The 19,940-nt window shown below is 40.9% G+C and overlaps 1 protein-coding gene and 1 pseudogene across 4 annotated transcripts; one reads left to right on the top strand and one right to left on the bottom strand.

Annotated features, from left to right (window-relative positions):
* Positions 1–81: 81 nt before the first annotated feature.
* Positions 82–4,149, top strand: LOC103709544 (jasmonate-induced oxygenase 1-like). 3 transcript variants are annotated; one of them, XM_088702391.2, is made up of 3 exons: positions 82–906; positions 1,068–1,401; positions 1,959–2,470. In XM_088702391.2, exons 1-3 carry the CDS (start codon positions 416–418, stop codon positions 1,995–1,997), a joined length of 864 nt encoding a protein of 287 aa, XP_088558517.2. In that variant the 5' UTR covers positions 82–415; the 3' UTR covers positions 1,998–2,470. The 3 variants fall into 3 exon arrangements, with proteins under 3 accessions (XP_088558517.2, XP_038980219.3, XP_038980220.3); XM_039124291.3 differs by lacking the exon at positions 1,959–2,470 and adding an exon at positions 3,831–4,149 and having other exon boundaries at positions 94–906; XM_039124292.3 differs by lacking the exon at positions 1,959–2,470 and adding an exon at positions 3,831–4,149 and having other exon boundaries at positions 97–906; positions 1,071–1,401.
* A 7,691-nt stretch (positions 4,150–11,840) lies between these two features.
* LOC103709524 (calcium-dependent protein kinase 3-like) lies at positions 11,841–18,025 on the bottom strand (annotated as a pseudogene). The gene is made up of 8 exons (XR_016396086.1): positions 18,021–18,025; positions 17,782–17,979; positions 16,432–16,576; positions 16,143–16,293; positions 15,887–15,990; positions 15,588–15,777; positions 12,474–12,729; positions 11,841–12,190 (listed from the first exon to the last, which is right to left on the bottom strand). The product of XR_016396086.1 is annotated as a calcium-dependent protein kinase 3-like (transcript).
* Positions 18,026–19,940: the final 1,915 nt, after the last annotated feature.

Genomic DNA, 19,940 nt, shown 5'->3' on the forward strand with positions numbered 1-19,940 from the left:
AACAAAACAAAAATAAAGCCTTCCATTTGTTATCCTCCCTTGGCATCTTTTGTTATTGAAAGGGAGGCGATCACCGCCCGGCTATCTCCCATTGATATCACGTTTGCGTCTACGTCCCTTTCGTCCATCAAAACCATTCACAACCCTTTCCCTCTTCCACCCTCCTCCAGCTCTTATCCACCTAGCTCTTTTCCCACTCCTTTTACTGCTTCCACCATTCCCCTCTCTGGCTTTCTCAAGTGTTCTTCTTCCTCCTCCTCATCCGTCTCCTTTTATCTCTTTATATATGAGAGTGAGCATAACATGGTTTGCCGGGAAGAGTCGTGCCATACCATCGTCGTCGTACAGGCCTTTTGTACTCGTCTCATAGAATCCGGTCTCGGCGATTGGATCAGGAGGTGAGATATTGTGATGCATGGATTGCCTCCAAGACTGGCCCGAACCAATCGTCCGCGTCCAGTCCCTTTCGGACAGCGGCGCCACCGCGATCCCCGACAGGTACATAAAGCCGCCCTCCGACCGTCCTTCTTCGGCCCCATGCGCCAACCTCGGCATCCCGGTCATCGACCTCGCTTCGCTCGCCAGCGGTGGCACCGCCGACTGCGCGGCCGTCGTTCAGGCCGTATCCGACGCGTGCCGGGACTGGGGATTCTTCCAGGTGGTGAATCATGGCGTGGACCTAGCGCTGATGAGAAGGATGAGGGAAGTGTGGCGGGGGTTCTTCCATTTACCCATGGAGGTGAAGCAGGCGTATGCCAATTCCCCGAAGACCTACGAGGGCTACGGCAGCCGGCTCGGGATCGAGAAGGGCGCCATTCTTGACTGGGGCGACTACTACTTCCTCCACGTCCTCCCCCCCTCCCTAAAAAGCCATGACAAATGGCCTGCCCTCCCTCCTCCCTTGAGGTACATAACAACAAGCTTGGATCATTAATTCTTCCTTTGTTTCCAAGTTAAGATGGGAGCCACATCGACAATTCGTTAGGATAACAGAGAAAGCAGAAATAATTGGATCGAATTCGTATTTCTTCGCATATCTAAACGTACCCGCGGTTATTTTGGATCAGCAGGGAGATCACCGACGAGTACAGCCAAGAATTGATAAAGCTGTGCGAAAGAGTGATGAAGGTGCTGTCGTCAGGCCTGGGACTGGACGAGAATTTCCTGCAGAAGGCGTTCGGCGGGGACGACGTCGGTGTTTGTATGAGGGTCAATTTCTACCCCAAGTGCCCCCAGCCGGACCTCACGCTCGGCCTTTCCTCGCATTCGGATCCCGGCGGCATAACCGTGCTCCTGGCCGACGACCGCGTCAAGGGCCTTCAGGTTCGTCGAGGCGATGGCTGGGTCACCGTTCGGCCGATTGCCGACGCCTTTATCATCAACGTCGGCGATCAAATTCAGGTTCCTCTCTTTCCCTCCCTCCTCTCCCTCTGCACTCGTTCACCGCGACACGTGCTGGTGGCTCAGTGGAGACAAACTATCTGCTGTCGCCTAGCTGCAAGGTTCCGATCGAGAAGCCGGTCTCCATCCTTCCCTGCTAGTTCTTTGCGTGACCAGCTGCATTGAGTGGTCTATATATACCAAGGAGTGGTCCCATTGCGAGGGCAAATAGAAAGAGGCCACCTCGGACCAGTGCCTTGTCTGCTCGACCGTGACCGTCCATGAGCCTCGAGCCTCTTTTTCTTTGCCCTCTCCAGGACAATGCCTCCGCAAGCTCCCAAAAAACGCCGGAAAAGTCACCCGCAGGGCAGCTGGAAAACCAGCTCAGTTGTAGGCTAATTAATTTTCACCACCTGGACATTTTAGCCGCCTAAACATAATGCTTTAAAACAAAATAAAACCAGATTGGGCCAAACAATTCACCTCCGCACTCGAGCCAATGAAACCCTAAGTGCTCCGCCTTCCTCTCTCCCTTTCTTCTTCTTTTCTTCTTCTTTTTTTTTTTTTTTTTTTTTTAGGTGGAAGATGTTCGAAAGAGGTTCGATATCACGATATAGATGGTGCTAGCTCGGCAGAGATTTTAGATTCTATTCATTTGGGAGAAAAGGACGTAACGCTCAGCTAGGATTTCATCCACTCAAAAAAGAGATGAGGGTTGTGGCGCTCGGCTGAATCATTATTATTTTTTTATACTAAGATGATCAAAATATCTGGAAATAAATATGTGTGGTGTATCATTTAGCTAGCACACAAGGATAAAACCTGTAATTGTGGCAATCATGTTGCACAATTTAGCATGTCAATTCCAAGGGAGCAAGCAGAATACGCCACATTGGAATGACTTTTAAGAGTACCTTTTTGAATTAATTTAGCATTTTCCTGTTTTACGGCCGCTTGGATGGTTCTGTGCTCGTACACGTCTTTGGACGTTCTTTTCGTGACCCTCGTGGAGGAATTGTAAGTCTACTTTTATTTAGCCTTCAACACTCTTGTCTTATCCTTAATCTGAAGGTCATTTTCTATTGCAGAAGCTCCTGGATGCCTTTGAAGAGAAAGATAGAAAATTTGCTAATCGACCAAAGTTGAATGTATTTTTTAAAAAAAATATAAAAAATAGAAAAATTAACAAGTGCATGATCTAGATTTTTTTATTAATATATAATAAAACTAAATTACAAAATCTCTATTTATATTAGAAAGATCTAAATTTATATAATTCAAGCTGAATTTTTCGTTTAGTTAAAAGATGTTATATATATATATATATATATATATATATATATATATATATATATATATATATATATATATATATATATATATATATATATATATATATATATATATATATATATATATATATATATGATAAATGAATATAAACATAAAAAGCTAAATTTTTACGAGATGTAGATATCGGTTTCTATATCAACTTTATTTTTAGTCACTTTATTTTTTTCTTTCTCAATTAAGAGATGCCCGATCAAATTATTTTTGGAAAGATTTTTTTTTTTTTGATTGGCCTGTTTCAAAGTCCAAATAATAAAATTTGATCCTAATCTATTGGCACATCACATTCTTATAGAATGGTATCTCGTCATAGAGCTTTAAAAATTATCTGATCTATAATATATATATATCTATATCTATATATATATATATATTTATTTCAATTAGATGGCGCAAGGACAAATTAAAATCTTTTGGCTTTCCGCTTACTCTTGCACCCATACCAATTCCACCTGCAGCGGCAAGGTAGTTTACTTGAAATCTAGTGATCATCCTAGATCATGTCTTCAATCAAAACCTGCTGATTATTCATGAGCAGGCTATGGTCTCAATATTGCTGAGGCAGGCATGATCAGTGAAAATTTAGAAAAGTATAGCCGCCTCTTATAAAAGGATAAAGTTCAGCAATGGATAGAGGAATCATGTCACATATTTCCCAACGGTCAATATTTTAGAGAGCAAAGGGTATTTCTTGTCCAATTTCAATCCCACGTGCTCATTCTTTTGGTCCAAGCCCTCCCTGAGTCCCCACATGCCACGCCTCCCATCCTGCTGCGACACCACCGCATCATGGCTCCTCTAATTCTCATTAAAAATTACCAAGAAAATCACTAATTAATTGGTCTTTTGAGTCACCATTGATGTCGGATGCGCTACCACCTTAGCCAAAATTCTATATAATACTGGAGAGTCAGATCTTAAAATAGATACCACTTAAAATTCCACATGACATTATTATCGCATGAATACTTTATGTCGACACACTGTGCTTATTTTTAAACTCCAAAGAAATCATATTATATCATTACTCATTACATACAAGCTTACAATGGATATCCATAAGATATGATGAAACAATATTTGTTTCTAATTTGTGGCAGGTGCTGAGCAACGCGACGTATAGAAGCGTGGAGCATAGAGTGGTGGTGAATTCGGATTCGGAGCGGATATCTTTTGCCTTCTTCTACAACCCAAAAAGCGATCTGTCCATAGGACCAGCCCCAATACTGGTGACACCTGATCGCCCTGCACTCTACCAACCGATGACCTTCGACGAGTACCGCCTCTACATCAGGAAGAAGGGACCTCGTGGAAAATCCCAAGTAGAATCGCTCAAGGCCATCTAATGTTATCTTTGATCTTCCTCATCTCTTGTATTCTCATCTATATATATATATATATATATCATTGGTATCGCAATAGTAAGAATTCATACATGTAAATCTTTGGCTACGTCTCTCTCTTTATTTCTCTTGCATACGTGGAAGATTGAAATGGAAAAATTCAAAGGAAAATCTGTGGTAGACCCGGTAATACTCATTGGTGTCCCCGTTGGCCTTTCGCGTGTAGGGTGGGAGAGATGCTGATGTCGGGCCTACCACGAAGCATCCGCGATGATGCTCGAAATACGGCCACGTGTGATGCGTGCGTAATAGGGCGGGTGGGTGGACGGGTGTACGATGGACGGGGGCTGTATCTTTCGCGCGAAAGAAGGATTCGCCCTCCTCCGTGCGAATATATCGTAAGATCGCGCGATGGTCGCTTCGAGATCCGTGCAGACGCATGATTGGAGGAGTTCGGAGTGATTTGAGATACGTGCAACGGTCGACGTTGCGAAAGGAGATCGATCATTCTTTTGCGCGGGAGATCAACCCGAACCGGTTGCATGATTGGAGATCGAACGGTACGATGCCCGACAACCAGGACCATCTCGCCGTCGCGCTCCTAAGTGAAACAAATACCACCGACCGAAGCGGGGCCTACTTTTCTTCTTTTTTTTCTTTTTTTTGTCCCCAGAAGCCACGTACGAGGTGATGATGGTACCATTGCTACATTAATAAAGGAGACATAGTTGTTGGATACGCATGTTTTCTGCAACTCTAATCTTGGTGGATAAAAAAAATAAAAAAAGCACTAGGGGTAGGAAGTTTCTAATGTTGCTATGATGTATAATGAGCTTATCAAGCCAATAATATTGGGTTTGAGATTTTTTTTTTATATGCATTAACCAGGAGCCTCCAAAGTATTTTATGATTTCTACTGCCCCTAAACCCTACCAATGGAACAAAAATACAGTATCATAATGGTGAATTATAAAAAAAAGAAACCTAGACTAGGTTCTCTCGGCCTACGGAGACCTGCCATTTAAAAAACTATAGAAAATTTTTGCAACTTGAGTCTAAGAGGATCTACGGAGTTGTTGATGATTTGAGATGCCACCGGATAGGTATTATGTCGCAGCTGCAACAAGCATGTGAAGTTGAAAAATATATGGTGACGCGACAAGCTACTAAAATAACCTAGCCTCAGGGGAGTGGCTTAGATTTCAATTTGATAATATATTATTATTCCAACTTCAGATTGAGTCTGCTTAACTTCGATGAGAGAGAGAGAGATGCAACTTCTTCGAACAGCATATTTCATAACTTGGTTCAAACCATTTCCAAGGTGCTTTCTAATAGACTTGCCTCTCTATTCCTTGATCTTCTTGATCCTGCGCGAAAGGCTTTCACCAAAGGCAGGTGTATATTGGATAGCTTTCTTTATGCATAGGAAATAATTTATCACTGCAAGAAGAAACACCTTTATAAGCTGGACTTCGAAAAGGTTTTCGATCATCTTGATTGGAGCTTCCTATTCAAGAGGCTCGTAAAGGATTCCCCTGTTTATGGATTAAATGGATTAAGATAGTTGAGCAGAATTCTCAACCTAAAGAGAAAAAGAAAATTAGTATATGTGTTTTAGGGGACCTCAACTAGGAGGTAAGCTTTTGCAATCTGCAAGCTGCGATGATAGTAGTATTTTCTATCAAGCCAATGCAGACCAGGTGGCTGTTCTGAAGTTTATGCTCTACGCTTTCGAGATAGCTTCAGGTCTAAGAAATAACTTTGCTAAAAGTTTTGCTGTTGATTTGGACAAAGAAAATACAGATGGCAATATGTTTGCTATCATGTTTAATTGTATCGGAAGATTATTTTCCCATCAACTATTTAGGACTGCCTCTCTCTGACTAGTCTCAAGCAAGCGGACTGGCTACCTCTTCTTGCAGGGTTCAGCGATAAAGTAGCTGATTTGATGGAAGCACCTTTCAATTGGAGGAAGAATCCTTTTTGAGGATGCTGCCCTTTCTAGTCTCCGTTATTACATGTCAACTTTTAAGCTGCCAGCTTGGGTGATGAAGACAATAGTACATCTACCTAAATTCCTCCGGAAAGGAGTTGCTAAAGTGAATGGATTTTGTTGCCTTGTTAGCTGGGGTGAGGCTTATAAAGCCAAAGAATGAGAAATCAAAATATTAGATTCTTTTACCGATCGATGATTATTAGATAATAAAAAAATAGAATTAGAAGCCTTGAGGACAGCAGCGGTCAGATGATAGATGACTAGTATCAGTAGGAAACTCCTGCAGTTTTTTAGATTAAGGTGGATGGCTCGGATTGGCAGAAGTGGGTTGTCCTTCAGGCCAGCACTGACGGAGAGGATATCAGAGGTGGATAACGCAGTCCTTCTCCGCTCGATTTCGGCCTTTAGGAAGCTATTTGGTCTTTGGGCGAAAATAAGACTCTGGAGTCGGATGGGTTTCTTCCAGCCTTCTTCAGGAGATATTGGTTTATCATTAAGCAGGAGGTGACTACGGCCATCCAACAGTTCTTCGAGACGACTCTAATGCCTAGGGCCTAGAAGAGGATCTTTATCGCTCTGTTTCCGAAGAGCCAGAACGCCACGGTGCCGGGCCACTAGAGAATGATCGGTCTATGCATCACTTTGTACAAGGCCACCATGAAGATTTTAAATTCTAGTCTGAGAGAAATCCTGCCCTGACTCATTAGTCTTAAGCAAGGGGCTTTCGTTGGGGGTTGTAGTATTTGTGACAATGTCCTCATTGTCCAGAAGTTCATGTTTGGTCTCCAAAGAGCCCTGTGCCCAAGAAGCTTTATGGGTATTAGGCTTGATATGGAGAGAGCGTACGATTGGATGAGCCGGTGCTTCTTAATTCGCTCCTTGGAGAGCTTTAGTTTTCACAAGACATGAATCAGATGGATTATAGACCGTGTTCAGGCTCCTTCCTTTGCCATATTGGTAAACGGTATATCTACGCAGTTCTTTGAGTCTTCGATCGAGCTTTGACAAGACTGCTCACTTTCTCCTTTCCTCTTCATTATCTATGCAAATGCCTTGTCTAGAGCCCCCCAGGCTGCTTCAGTGTCTCAAGCCTTGGAGGTCCATAGGCCCGTGTATGATTTCGTGCCTCCTATTTGTTGATGATTGAATGCTTCTGGCTAGAGCGATGAAGCAGCCTATGTAGGTGATTCGGAGAATCTTGGCAGAGTACTGCATAACTTTTAGGCAGCAGGTCAACTTAGCCAAGTCAGTTATGTGCTTCAGTTCGAAGATCAAACCGCGGCTTAGGACCACTATTAAAAAATTGTTGGGTGTGGGCGAGCAGGAGGACATCTTGAGATATCTAGGGGTACCTATCACCAGTCGATGCCTTCGCAGGTCAGATTGCACCACTATAGAACAAAGCATCAGGAAAAGGCTTGAGGGATGACAGTCGGGCGCTCTTTCTATGATAGGCAGGGTCACCTTGGTACGGTCTGTCCTTAGTTCTATTCCGATATATCTACTATCCAACACTATTATGCCCATGGCACCATTGAGGACTTTGGAGCAGATGTTTAAGAGCTTCGGGCAGGCGGGAGAGCAGAAGTGGAGTTCACCTGATGGCTTGGGATGTGGTTTGTCAGCCTCTTAGCAGTAGAGGGTTGAGAATTCACTCCTTACTTGTGAGGCGAGAGCTCCTTGCTACCAGATACGTTTTCAGGTACCTTCTTGAGCCTGAGAGCCTATGGAGCACCCTGCTGAGGGCCAAAAATGGCACGTAGACCTTGGCCCTTGATTTCCATACTGGGCAACACGGTTCATTCAAATGGAGGAAGATCTGTACTTGTGCACTGGTGGTACTCCTTAGGATCAGATGGTCTGTCTATTAACATGATGGATAATAGATGGCTGACGGAGCGACTGCTTGCCTTGTGGCCTACCATGATCGATCTGGAGAACTTGGCCGGCTGCAGAGTTTGTGACCTGATTATCTCTGAGAAGAGAAAATGGAATGAGAATACTACAAAGAGAGTCTTTGAGGTCCAGTTGGTCGAGAGAGTCCTAGCTCTACCGATTCCAATTAGGGGGGTCACGGACAAGAGGATCTAGAGAGCAACCGGCAGGTCAAAAGTCAGTGCTTGAGACCTACCATGATCGACTTGGCGGATTGATGGTGAATGGATCTGGAGGCTTCGCATTCACCCTCGTGTTGCCTTATTCATCTAGAAGGTGGCAAGGGGTTGTTTGTCAACTAGGAGCATGCTGACCAGACGGGGGTTGAAGATCAGTCCTGCCTCTGATGGGAGCCCAGAGGTCGAGGAGTCTGTCACCCATGTCTTGTTTGGTTGCCCGCGGGCAATTCAAATTTGGAGGGGGACTACGGCTGTCTCGAGCTTTTTGCAGTCCGGGTCCTCGGCTGAGGACTTCCTTGGCTATCTGAAGGATTCTATAAGGAGCCCTACTACTGTAGCTCGAGGTATCAAGTGTGTTTATGTGGTCTATTATGTTTGGCTAGACATTAATGCCCGCATCTTCGAAAATAGAAGGATGCATTTGAGGATCGTGGTGGATAGGGCACTTCTACATGCTACTGAAATCACTCAGCCTTCTGCTCTTATTTCATCTAGGATAGCTAGGAGCATCTAGGATTCCCATTCAGCTTTTACAGCGATCCGAATGGTTTTCATCTCTTGGGAGCCTCCACCTCTGAGCTTTCTTATGTTAAAATTTGACGGCAATGTGACTGATGGCGGCGGCAAGGGAGGTGTTGGCTTTGTGATCATAGATCACGACTCCAGACTAATAGTGGCCAAGGGTTGACGCATCTTTGACATGTCTACCCCCGAAAAAGAGTTGAGAGCCGTCTGGAAAGGCCTTACCTATGCAGAGCTCGTTTTGGGAGTGGATAGGATCCATCTTGAAGGAGATTATGCTACGATGATCGAGTAGATTCAGAATCTGCACAGGACCGGTGATGGACACTTATTGCTGTTGGACATTTGCAGGCTGTCGAGAGGTTGTAGTGCATTCCGGGCTACTCAAGTCAACCAAGAGGCAAATGGGGCTGCTGACTGGGTCGCCTCGTTTGCTGCACAGCATTCGAGTAGAGTCCTCTGGGAGAACCACGAGGCTACTCCTCTTCTACGACAACTCCCTTTTTTTGACTTTCTTGGTTCTACTCATGCTAGATTGGTACGAGTCACCATTGTACCAAAATAAAAAAGGCAAGGAAGAGAAAGACCTTGGCTTAAAAACTCTTGATGACATGAAGGGAGCTCTCCTCGCACGATTACGGGAACTTCAAAAAGATGTGAATAAGTGAACGGTAACATTGAAATAATATCAGCAGAAGCAAGTCGTTATACAACAAGAAGTGTATGGCTTGTGCCATTGCTCTCCTTATATAGGAGATTCGGTAATATGATCTATTGTACTGCCTCGTACTGTACCATACCGAAAGAAAACGGTATGAAATTTAACTTCGAGTCGGTACAAATTCAGACTGCCCTATATTGAGGTGTATTGATTTGTACCAAAATGTACTGAGGCATACCAAAAAGTACCGAGGTATGTACCAATTTATAAGGAAGTGTATCGACCTGAATCGAGACGTACGGAGATAAAAATTGAGAAAAATAGTTAGAAAGCTATTTTGGTACCAGAGTATATTATACCGTACTATACTGATAAGATATTGAAATGGTATTTGGTACTTAGATTGTAGATCTTGATTAATAATGTGCCTATTCTGCACCAAGAACGATCACTTGTCCCGTCTGCAATACTGTGTAGAAGAAAAACTTCCTTGCGCTGGTGTCCTATAGATTAAACGTTATTAGTGTCATTTTGCAACTTGAAAAAGCCACGTCCATAGCAGCACGGAATTTTAAAACCCAGTGGGGCACTTAGCTCAGCTACTTTATATTGCGAGCACATTGTGATCAGTACTTGCGGTTTTATAAAGGCATTCTTTTTCTGCCAACATAGATGCTTTTGCTCCTCAAGGGAAAAAATATACATAATGGCGATGAATTTTCCCTACTTCTCTAGAAGAAGGAATAGAAAAGAAATACGGACACATGATTGCAGCTTTAAAGAGTATATTTAGAATTTAACATTAACCACCAATGTGCTGCTACAATTTTGAAATTATCAAACTATACGTACGTAAGGCCATATATTTGCATTTGTGTTGGAAGACATTGATTGAAGGTGTTGAGGCCCTTCCCGTGCACTGCAATCATTTTAAGTAACGCAAGGAATGAACTATTAGCAAGAAAGATCCTAATTATTTTTACCTTTTTTCTTTCTTCTTGAATGCACATAAGTTGATATCTAACAAAAACACTCACAAACCAGATATGTCCCCATAATCATAACCATAACCATTTTATTTTTATCTTTTCCTAACTATTTAGGCTGCAAAACATATGCATGAAAAGAAAATGATCCTCATTTTCCTTGATGAAGTTAACCTGAATCTAATCAAATCAATGTCTAGCATCGTAACGACCCAAAACCTCATCCAAAAAGTCTAGCCATAAGGTATTAGCTTGGGTTCCTTGGCCTGCATAAGCATCGAAAATCTTTTCAATACATAATTGACATGTGACTAAATACAAGCCTGTATAGATCCTCACATGCTCCTCCTGTTTAAAACCCATTATCTTTACTAGGCTAAAGGTCTAAATCTAGTCAAATCTAATAGCTAACACCATAATTAACAGTCAGTATAAAAATGGGCTTTTGCTTCAATGTTCACTAGTCCACATGGACCATGGGCTATGTCTATTTTGATATCATTTATAATAATCTAGGACCTCATCCAAAAAAGCTAACAAGACTGTATAAGTATGCAAGATCTACCTAATGCATAGCCAATATGAGACTAAAAACGTCGACATAGATCCTCATATACTCTCCTTATATAAATCCAAGCAAAGATGTGCCCTCACTATGCTAAGGGTCCAAATCCAATTTAATTCAATCACAAACAGCATGATTGGCTCATAGTTAGTCCCAAAAAGGATCCATGTTGTGATGCCCTTCAGTCCACATAGGATATAAACTGAATATGCTCTAATACTATTTATAATGACCTAGAACTTCACCCAAAAAGGATAGCCAAAATATATTATTTAGGTTCCTTGGTTTTGCATAGATACCCAAGATATCTCTAGCGCACAACTATTGTAGGACTAAGCATATGTTCGTAGGGATATTTAAATACTCCTCCCACTTAAGACTTAGCTTACTGGCCACTCTAAGAGGCCAAATATAGTCAAAGCCAATTACAAACATCACAATCAGCTCATGGTCAGCTTCAAATAGACCCATGCTGCAATATCCCCTAGCCCACATGAACTATGAACTAAATCTACTCTAATACCATTTATAACAACGACCTAGAACTTCATCCAAAAAAAATTAGCTAAAAAATATTATTTTAGATTTATTCGCCCTATATAAATACCGAAGATGTCAATGCATAGCTGATGTGGGAGTGAACACATGTCCACATAAGTCCTCACAAGCATACCAATATTTGAATGAGGCTAACAATAAAGACTGCAGAATATATAGTGCCGATACCTAAAACTTTATATTGAATGAGGCTAACGATTCTCATCAATTTCTTGTCCTCTAGAGTGAAGGAAGATGCCTTACCAAATCAGGTAATGCAAAATTAAAACATGCAGTCGAGGCCATCACTACCTGAAAGAAGTATTAGAAGCTTACAAGAACTCAAAATTGATGAATTACTACATCCGATAAAAAGTGAAAAGTTAGTTAAACAGAAGAATCTTTATATTGAAACATACAAGGTAGCGGCACTCTGCTCATTCTTGCAGCAGACAAACAAATTACATGGAAAGGCCAATCAGAAGGGGTTACCAAGCAAGATTACTGACAAGAAACAATAAATAATAACAACAGATATTTGCATTTGGAAAGGCCAAAATAATAACAGGCAATGAGCAAAAAACTCCAGTAATTAGTTCCCTCACTGCCTATGTTTACAGAACCATCTTTCGTCAGTCTGATGCTCAGACTGTTGAATCTTCCATTTGAATAGTGTTGCGAAGCCTTTCTCCAATTGGTTCCTGTTCTCGTCACATCAACAAATACATCGTAGCTTATCCATCCAATCCTGTAAGAGCTCAGGAAGTATATCCATGAGAGATGAGGGTAAAAGAACATCTCGTTCAGCAGTACAGAGATTTGGTTCACCTTGTCAGCGTCTGCTTGTAAGATATCATTTGAAATATGTGCTGTCAGTAGCTCCATCTTCCACCAAGGCCTCTTGAAACTTCTCTGGCTCTATAGCCATTCCTATCTTTATCAAAGTGCGAAAAGGCCCTATCAAGATGTTCATCATTTGCCATCCCCTGTAAATGATGAGAGGGAAAAAAATAAACATCTCGTTCAGCACTACAGAGATTTGGTTCACCTTGTCAGTGTCTGCTTGTAAGATATCATTTGCAATATCTGTGTTGTTGGCAGCTCCATCTTCCACCAAGGCCTCTTGAAACTTCTCTGGCTCTATAGCCATTCCTATCTTTATCAAAGTGCGAACAGGCCCTATCAAGATGTTCATCATTTGCCATCCTCCGTAAATGATGAGACAGCAAAAAATTCTCCATAATCAACCACTTCTTTTCCATTGCTATCTACCTGTTTGTAAGAAACATATTTGGTCAAACTCTACAGCATCATCTGCTGAGCAAGGGATGGGATTTCAATCTAAATATGGTGAAAGTCTGTACCTGGACAAATGGCATAAAAATTGATGCAGAGAACCAAATTATAAGCACATCACTGACATAATAATAAGAAATAAAATAGAGCTATCTGTTTTTATCAAATACCTACAAAACGAATCTTTCTAAATCTTTCCCCTGCATGATCATCATGATAGATGCTGTAAAGAATTCTCCAAACAATGCTTTGATCAACTTTAAATTACTTCAGGATAAAAAGTTGGGTATGTGGTTGAGGATTCCAATTTATGTATAAATTAATCATATAGTACAGATCCAATATATTTTTGACATAGACAATTTAGGCAAAAATTGTGCAGAAGTTAAGACAATGTTGAAGTCTAACATTTCTATAAAAAAGGAAAGGATTCTTTTTCATGGACTCTCCAACTCTGGAGTCACGTAGCACACAGCACCGAATCAGGGTTTGCCTACCAAGGACCTAATCCACCAACTGATTCCCTTTGCCCATATGAACATCAGATCAGCAACCACATCTAAATCCAGTATTTCCCTGCTAATGGATCTTGTGCCTATGCAGCTAGGCAAGGTATCCAGCTTCAAGGTTTAGGTATCAGATCACCAAATGCTTCAGGGAACAATCTACATGATATGAGGGCACAAGGGGAGGCAACTATGATAAAGGCAGCGCTTGGCTACTCCATTTCCACAGCTATTTCTTTTGGAGATATTCTTCTGTTTTCAGACATGTGAATCAGCATCTTTTAAGCCCCCTACCCATGTCCTTTGTCCTTAAAAATGCTTTTGAATGTGATGAGCAGCACATGATTGGAAAACAGAAACTTTGCTATTTTGCATGAGATGAAGACTTAATAACACTCAATAACAAAACTATTCACAAAGCAGAAAATAGATAGTAGGGAGGATTTTTTTTTGAGAAAAAACAAGAAAACTGTTTATATAAGAACAGAAACAAAATTGAACAAGGGGTACAGGATCGATGTGCAATTTTGACGTGCTTAAAAAAAAATGGATAAATTTTATGAATTCTTATCAAGATACAATTTAATGTCATTTTAAACACATATTCCTACCATTTTACTGACAGAGATGATGGGCATGAAGGTTTAATGGATGTTCTCACAATCTTTAAGTATATAGCAAAAATTAAAACTTTTTGCTTGATGAAATTGATTTCAGCAATTAGACTAAAGATTTGAAAGCCAGTAAGCATGTTTAAATTAAATTATACCAACATAAACAATAGGAAATAAGGTTACAATTTGTTCGATGTGCATAGTTGATTAACATTTTTGCAAAACATTGTCTGGGAAAAACTTCTTTTTCTATGTTTTCACTCTAAAATTCACTCTCTCATGATGTCTGCTTTACATTCTCTTCATCCCATTTAACATCAATAATTCAGTGTGAACATGCCACCATGAAGGAAAAAATGAGTGTGAATTGACATTTTGCCTTCCTATCCTAAATTTGCTTCTTCAGAGTAGCTTATAATGGATATTTCACAGATCCTAGTCACTGATGCAGTACACCTGTGCGTTTATACTCATAAACACTAGCATTCATGCAAAAGTATGACCTTCGGTACATGTTTTCATCTTGGATTGTCCTCCGGTGCATGGGGCTCCAGCCACCGTGTGAAGGCCAAACGCATGCAGTCTTACCCCCGTATACGGAAAGGCTGTTGCTGTGTTTCGAACTCGTGACACCCAGACCATAATGAAGCAATCTTACCATGTGCCAACTGCCAAGGATCACCCTCTCGTCTTGGATTGTCAAATAGGTTTGAATCAACCCAAAAGAGTCCACACTAAAAAGTGGTCAGCTTCCTGTTTTTATAGTCGAGTACCACATAGCATTTGCGGATACTAGGCAATGCTGTGCATCGTTTCTATCAATTTGAGCTAGAAATTAGCATTACAGAACATGGGATGGATTAGACTCGGTATCAGGTAGTATGTAGTAATCAGGATTGACACGATTTGAGCTAGAAATTACTGAAGATATATGGAATGGATTAGCCTCAGCATCAGATAATATAAATTAATCAATATTAACATGATTTCAGAACATTTTGTGGATTTTTAAGAGTTTGATGGGCCTGCACACGTACACACAAGAGATCTCCTCTTAAAACATTAATCTTCTTACACTAAAAGTTGGTCTAGGAAATTTGCCCCATCACCTGACCCACAACACGCACAGACAAAAAGAAAAAAGAAAGGAAGAAGAAGCAAAGGGAAGAGAGCTGTCCATGGTGCTGCTGAAAAAAGAGAGATCCTATTAGTCTGATGCAATTCATTTAGGGTTTCAAAGAAAAAAAGGGGCATTTGAAACACAGAAATTCAACATATCCAATTTGATATTTAATTTACTTCTAGTGCCATTTGTGGTATGAACAAACTACTCTTACAAGGTGTTATGAAACCCCCCTCCCACAAAAGCTTCTCAAAAGAAAAAAAAACACATGAGAGGTGGTGAACACATCTATGTCCATTTGTCATTTTAACTGCTTTTTCCAAATAAAGGTACCTACAAGCATACATATTTTTGATATTTCAGAAGCCCTGACTTGTATAATTTTCAAATGAAAATCTTGTTTGCTGATGTCTAGTTCACTGCACTCCTTTTAACCTTAATATTTTATTTAGCAGGTTTAGAATCCAACCAACCAATACAGGGTATAGGTTAAACTGTTAAAGTCTGAAGTAATAGATGTATATGGTAGAAGTAAACTGTAAAACTGTTAAAGTCCGAAGGAATACATGTATGTGGTAGAAGTAAACTTACAGCTTCAATGAGCACCTGCACCTTAAGACTCTGCAAGGTGGGAGCCCAATTTTAACAAGGCCAGATTTTAGTTCTTCACAAAGAAACAGTGCCATCATTAACTGTGTTGATCATCTTGAACATTTCTCTTATGTCTTCAACTTCATCGACAGAAATGATCAGCAATAACATGTCAGCAAAAGTCATCAACACCAAATATTTTAGATATTTACAGCACAGGTGTGAGAATAAGAAAACAGGACAGGGGAGAGAAAAAAACTAATAGGATCCAGAAGTTGAAAACTTCACCAAACATACGAGCTTGTCTTTTGAATCTATTCATCATTGAAAACTGCTTGTCTTGACTTGACAATATCTCCAAGAGGAACGTTTGGAGCCTTTTTAGCATTAAGCCAAGGATGCTCTGCAATGAAGAAAAAAGGGTATATCACTGCCAGTCTAGTAATGTAAAAAAAAAGAAAAAGAATAGGTGGCAATCCACACTACAGATATCCTACAGAAAGCTAGCAGACAGCTTCAATAGGTGGCATGGTAATTGAAAGCAATGTGCAGTACCGAGCACTTGTTTTGCATTTGCCCTGAGTTTTGGGTCAGGCTCCACATCTGCGAGACCAGATCCTTGGCACTTTCTGAAACACTTCGCCATGGTTCAGATTTTAAATCAATAAGCCCGTGAAGAATAGCTTGTGCAACCCCTATTCAAATTCTGTAAATCTACTCGTTCATAAGACAGAAAATTTACATTACAAAAGAAGAAAAAGAGATACTACATAAAAGCTTATCACTTATCAGAAATGTACAAGAAGTGCCTCTTTACAACAATATAGCAGGCAGAGAATCTTACCGGCCCAAAAGGGTGGGTCCTCCACATAACAAAATATAGAGAATGACTCCTGCACTCCATATATCTATTTCTGGTCCATAATTGCACTTTAATACTTCAGGAGCCAAGTAGGATGGACTTCCAACAATTTCAGAGAACCCTTCACCTATGATGTTAAAACAATTAATGCTAAGGGAAAATATACACCAAATATTTAAATTAATAACACTGTATAGTAAAGTCAAGCATGTGGACTGTTGATGATATGCACGTGCCAAATGATCATAACAACATTTTATATTTTGAAACATGTGACTGTAGAAAAAGGGAGGGTGAATCTTGGCACAACAGTTAGGTTGCTCCACTGTGAATTGGATATCATAGGTTCGAAACATGGAAGCAACCTCCTTGCACATGGGGGTACAGTTGAGTAAGTCCGAACATTCTCAAACCCTACATAGTAGGAGCCTCATGCACTAGATCGCCCTTTTTTTGACAATAATAAGGGGCTGCTCTCTCTCTCTCTCTCTCTCTCTCTCTCTCTCTATCTTGGTGCATGCATTGGTACATGCATGAAGAACATGTTTGAATCCTTCCATCTTGGCATTATTGCATGACTTATGATGTATAAAACTAGATATTTAATGCTTTTGCAGCCAAGAAGGCTCAATATGATAGTGACTGCTCCAAGCAGCTGAATATGATATCCTCCAAGGATTGGGGTCAGTCCGCAATGTTACATAGTTGAATTTTTTTTTGCGAACATCCAGACCAAGCTGATGCAGTAAATAACCATAACCAAGAAGACTTGAATGTATTGTTTGTGAGTCACTTTTACGAATCACTCATTTGCCAACAATTCTTACTAAGAGCTACATTCTCTAGCTATGCAGCATTTTGGAGTCTTTCCTCACAAAATACATACAAGTGATTTAGCTTAGGCCTTTCCCACATCTTTTCAGACCCTAGGATATATCCATTTAAGTCATTCACCTTTCCAAGGTTTTCAGAGATGTTAGCTACAATTGCCGATACCATTTTAGTTGGATCTCCACCATTATAAGGTCATTTGGGCTCTATCCTTCCTAATTTTTCTACACATCCACCTCAGCGTTCTCAATTAGGCAAACTCAACAAATTGATCCTGACAACTTTTTGGACCTTATTGTCGCGAATTCCCTTGGTATCTCCTTTCCAATGTACAAGCAATCAAGAAATTATCCGCATTTTGTTCTATTCGGTGCAGCATTGACTTCAGATTAGTATCCCAGATCAGATGCAGCTCCCAAAATCGAATTTTTAAACCATAATTCATCAGACCAATCACAACTCGAGCAAAATCATCAGACTCGAAAGTAATAGAACACTCACCGGGCTTGAGGACTACGGACAACCCGAAATCGATGGCTTTGAGGAGCGAATTCACCTTCTTGTTGGCAAATAGGGAGTTTTCCGGCTTGACGTCGCGGTGGAATGGATCACGCCGTGCTGGTCGTCCGGGTCACAGACGCAGCGGCCCGCTTGGTGCAGTGCCCGAGGGCGACGATACGATCGAAGGGGGGTCTTTTACTTTACGAGGAGTTCCCTATCTCGGCGAGACGTTCAAGAACCGCATCGCTTTTCGAAACGAGAAAGAACAGGGTGCACGGAAGAAGGTCGAGAGAAGGACTGAAAGAGGAAGATGGCGAGTAAATAAAATAGCAGAAAATATGGACTCCGCCGTCCTCCGAGCTCTTGGATGATGAGGGGGAACGGCAAAAAAGGACGCTACGAGGCTGTCATATCATTGGTTACCAGGCAACCGAACGCGTAAAGTGGCCGGTTGGTCCTTGCCGCAGCGCTAGCCAGACGTGTACGGAAAGTGTTTGGTAAAAAGCTTCAAGCACCGTACCATGTAGTTACCGGGCATCAACGACAAAGCCAGGGCCTGAGGCTGGAAGGGTTCATCCCTGCAGCTGGGTTGAGGACAGCTCGGAAGACATCATCAAATGGCAGATCTTATTCATCTCGAAGATGACAGCTTGGTGATTGGATAGATTCGACCTAGGGCAATAGGCAGACATCCCCTACTGCAAGATATTCATATTGACGTCACCTTTCGTGTAACAAAATAGCAAATTGGATTGCACCGCGTTCACATAGTATTTTGTAGGCCAAATCTCTAGACTGATATTAAATCTCTTGGTAGGCCAAATCTCTAGATAGGCCAACGGCATAGCTTGTAACATTTTGCTTTGTTGCAGGAGGAAAACAAAGAAAATAAAATTAATAGAATAAATTTTTCAAGTTGGTGATGATCATGGAATGATTGAAAACTGATATGAGCTTTTTTAATAGGTTGAAGAGGATTGAGGATGGATTCAGTGTAGGACCAGACTAGAATCAGAATGGCGGTGTTCATCATGCCTTTTTTTTTTGTAGTCTGAAAAGAAAAGCACCATATCTTTCTGATCGGTCAAGCATATAAGGATGGGCAGCGACTGCTTTGACTGGATCCGAATTTGTCAAACTATGATTTAACGTGCTGATGTTTAGCTTTAGGTTGGGCCCATGCATAACTTATGTGCCCAAAATTATTCTGTCGGATGTTGCAAGGTTGGATGGGGTCTTCGTTTGGCCCTCCACTAGCAACCAACTGGCACTAAAAAGCAACCGGCCACTCTCCTCTAGCCACATGTTCATTTATATTAAATCTAGATTAATGTAGTTTGCTCTCTAATAATACTACTCAAACTAGATTTGAGAAGCTAATAGATTCTGTATGTCGTTTTGGTTTTGAGAATCATTGTACTCGAGCTAGAAAATGACAAACAAAAATAATGTGGGAGGTTTTCGTGTCGTCCGAAGCAACAAGAAACACTGATCTGCAAGCAACAATTATTTGAGGAGGATCGATCCTTGTAGAATACAGAGTTTGGCATTCAAATGTCGGCCGGACTTTATAATCAGTTAAACATTAAAATTATAGGTGAACATCCAATACATCAGCTTTGATCTTCAAAGGCCATGTAGATATTTGCGCTAATTCAGTCATAATCAATATCATTTTAAGATTTGGCACAGATTATCGAATAGACCACAGATAATGGAATTGCAGGTTTGCATCGCTAGCTCTGTTAATGGACAACGCATTAAAGGATTCTTTCTTATCATTACAGGACTCTACGTCAAGTGGTGAGCAAGATGATGAGTTCACACACCTTAAAAAGGTAATTCATAATTCAATTCATTCACAACTCAGTCAACATAGATCCTTTCGTGGCGAAAGAGCTGGATCAAATTCTCAAGCTGGTTGAGTTCCTGAGTTAATTAATTCATTAATATAATTTAGTGAATCTCAAATGTGGTCTAAAGTTAGTCTCCTTATCTACATATGCTAACTTATACTTATTTTTTTCAAAAAGAGAAAGGAGGGAGTGTAGCTCCATTCACTTCATTAGATTATTTATAAAGCATTAATTACATTTCACATCCTTACATGGCCATATTCATTCATGATGAATGTATCAAGTCTCTCTATGGAATTGATT

Source organism: Phoenix dactylifera, chromosome 8, assembly GCF_051530095.1.
Source record: "Phoenix dactylifera cultivar Ajwa chromosome 8, Ajwa_hap1_PhDact_Kaust_v1.1, whole genome shotgun sequence".
NCBI lineage: Eukaryota > Viridiplantae > Streptophyta > Magnoliopsida > Arecales > Arecaceae > Phoenix > Phoenix dactylifera.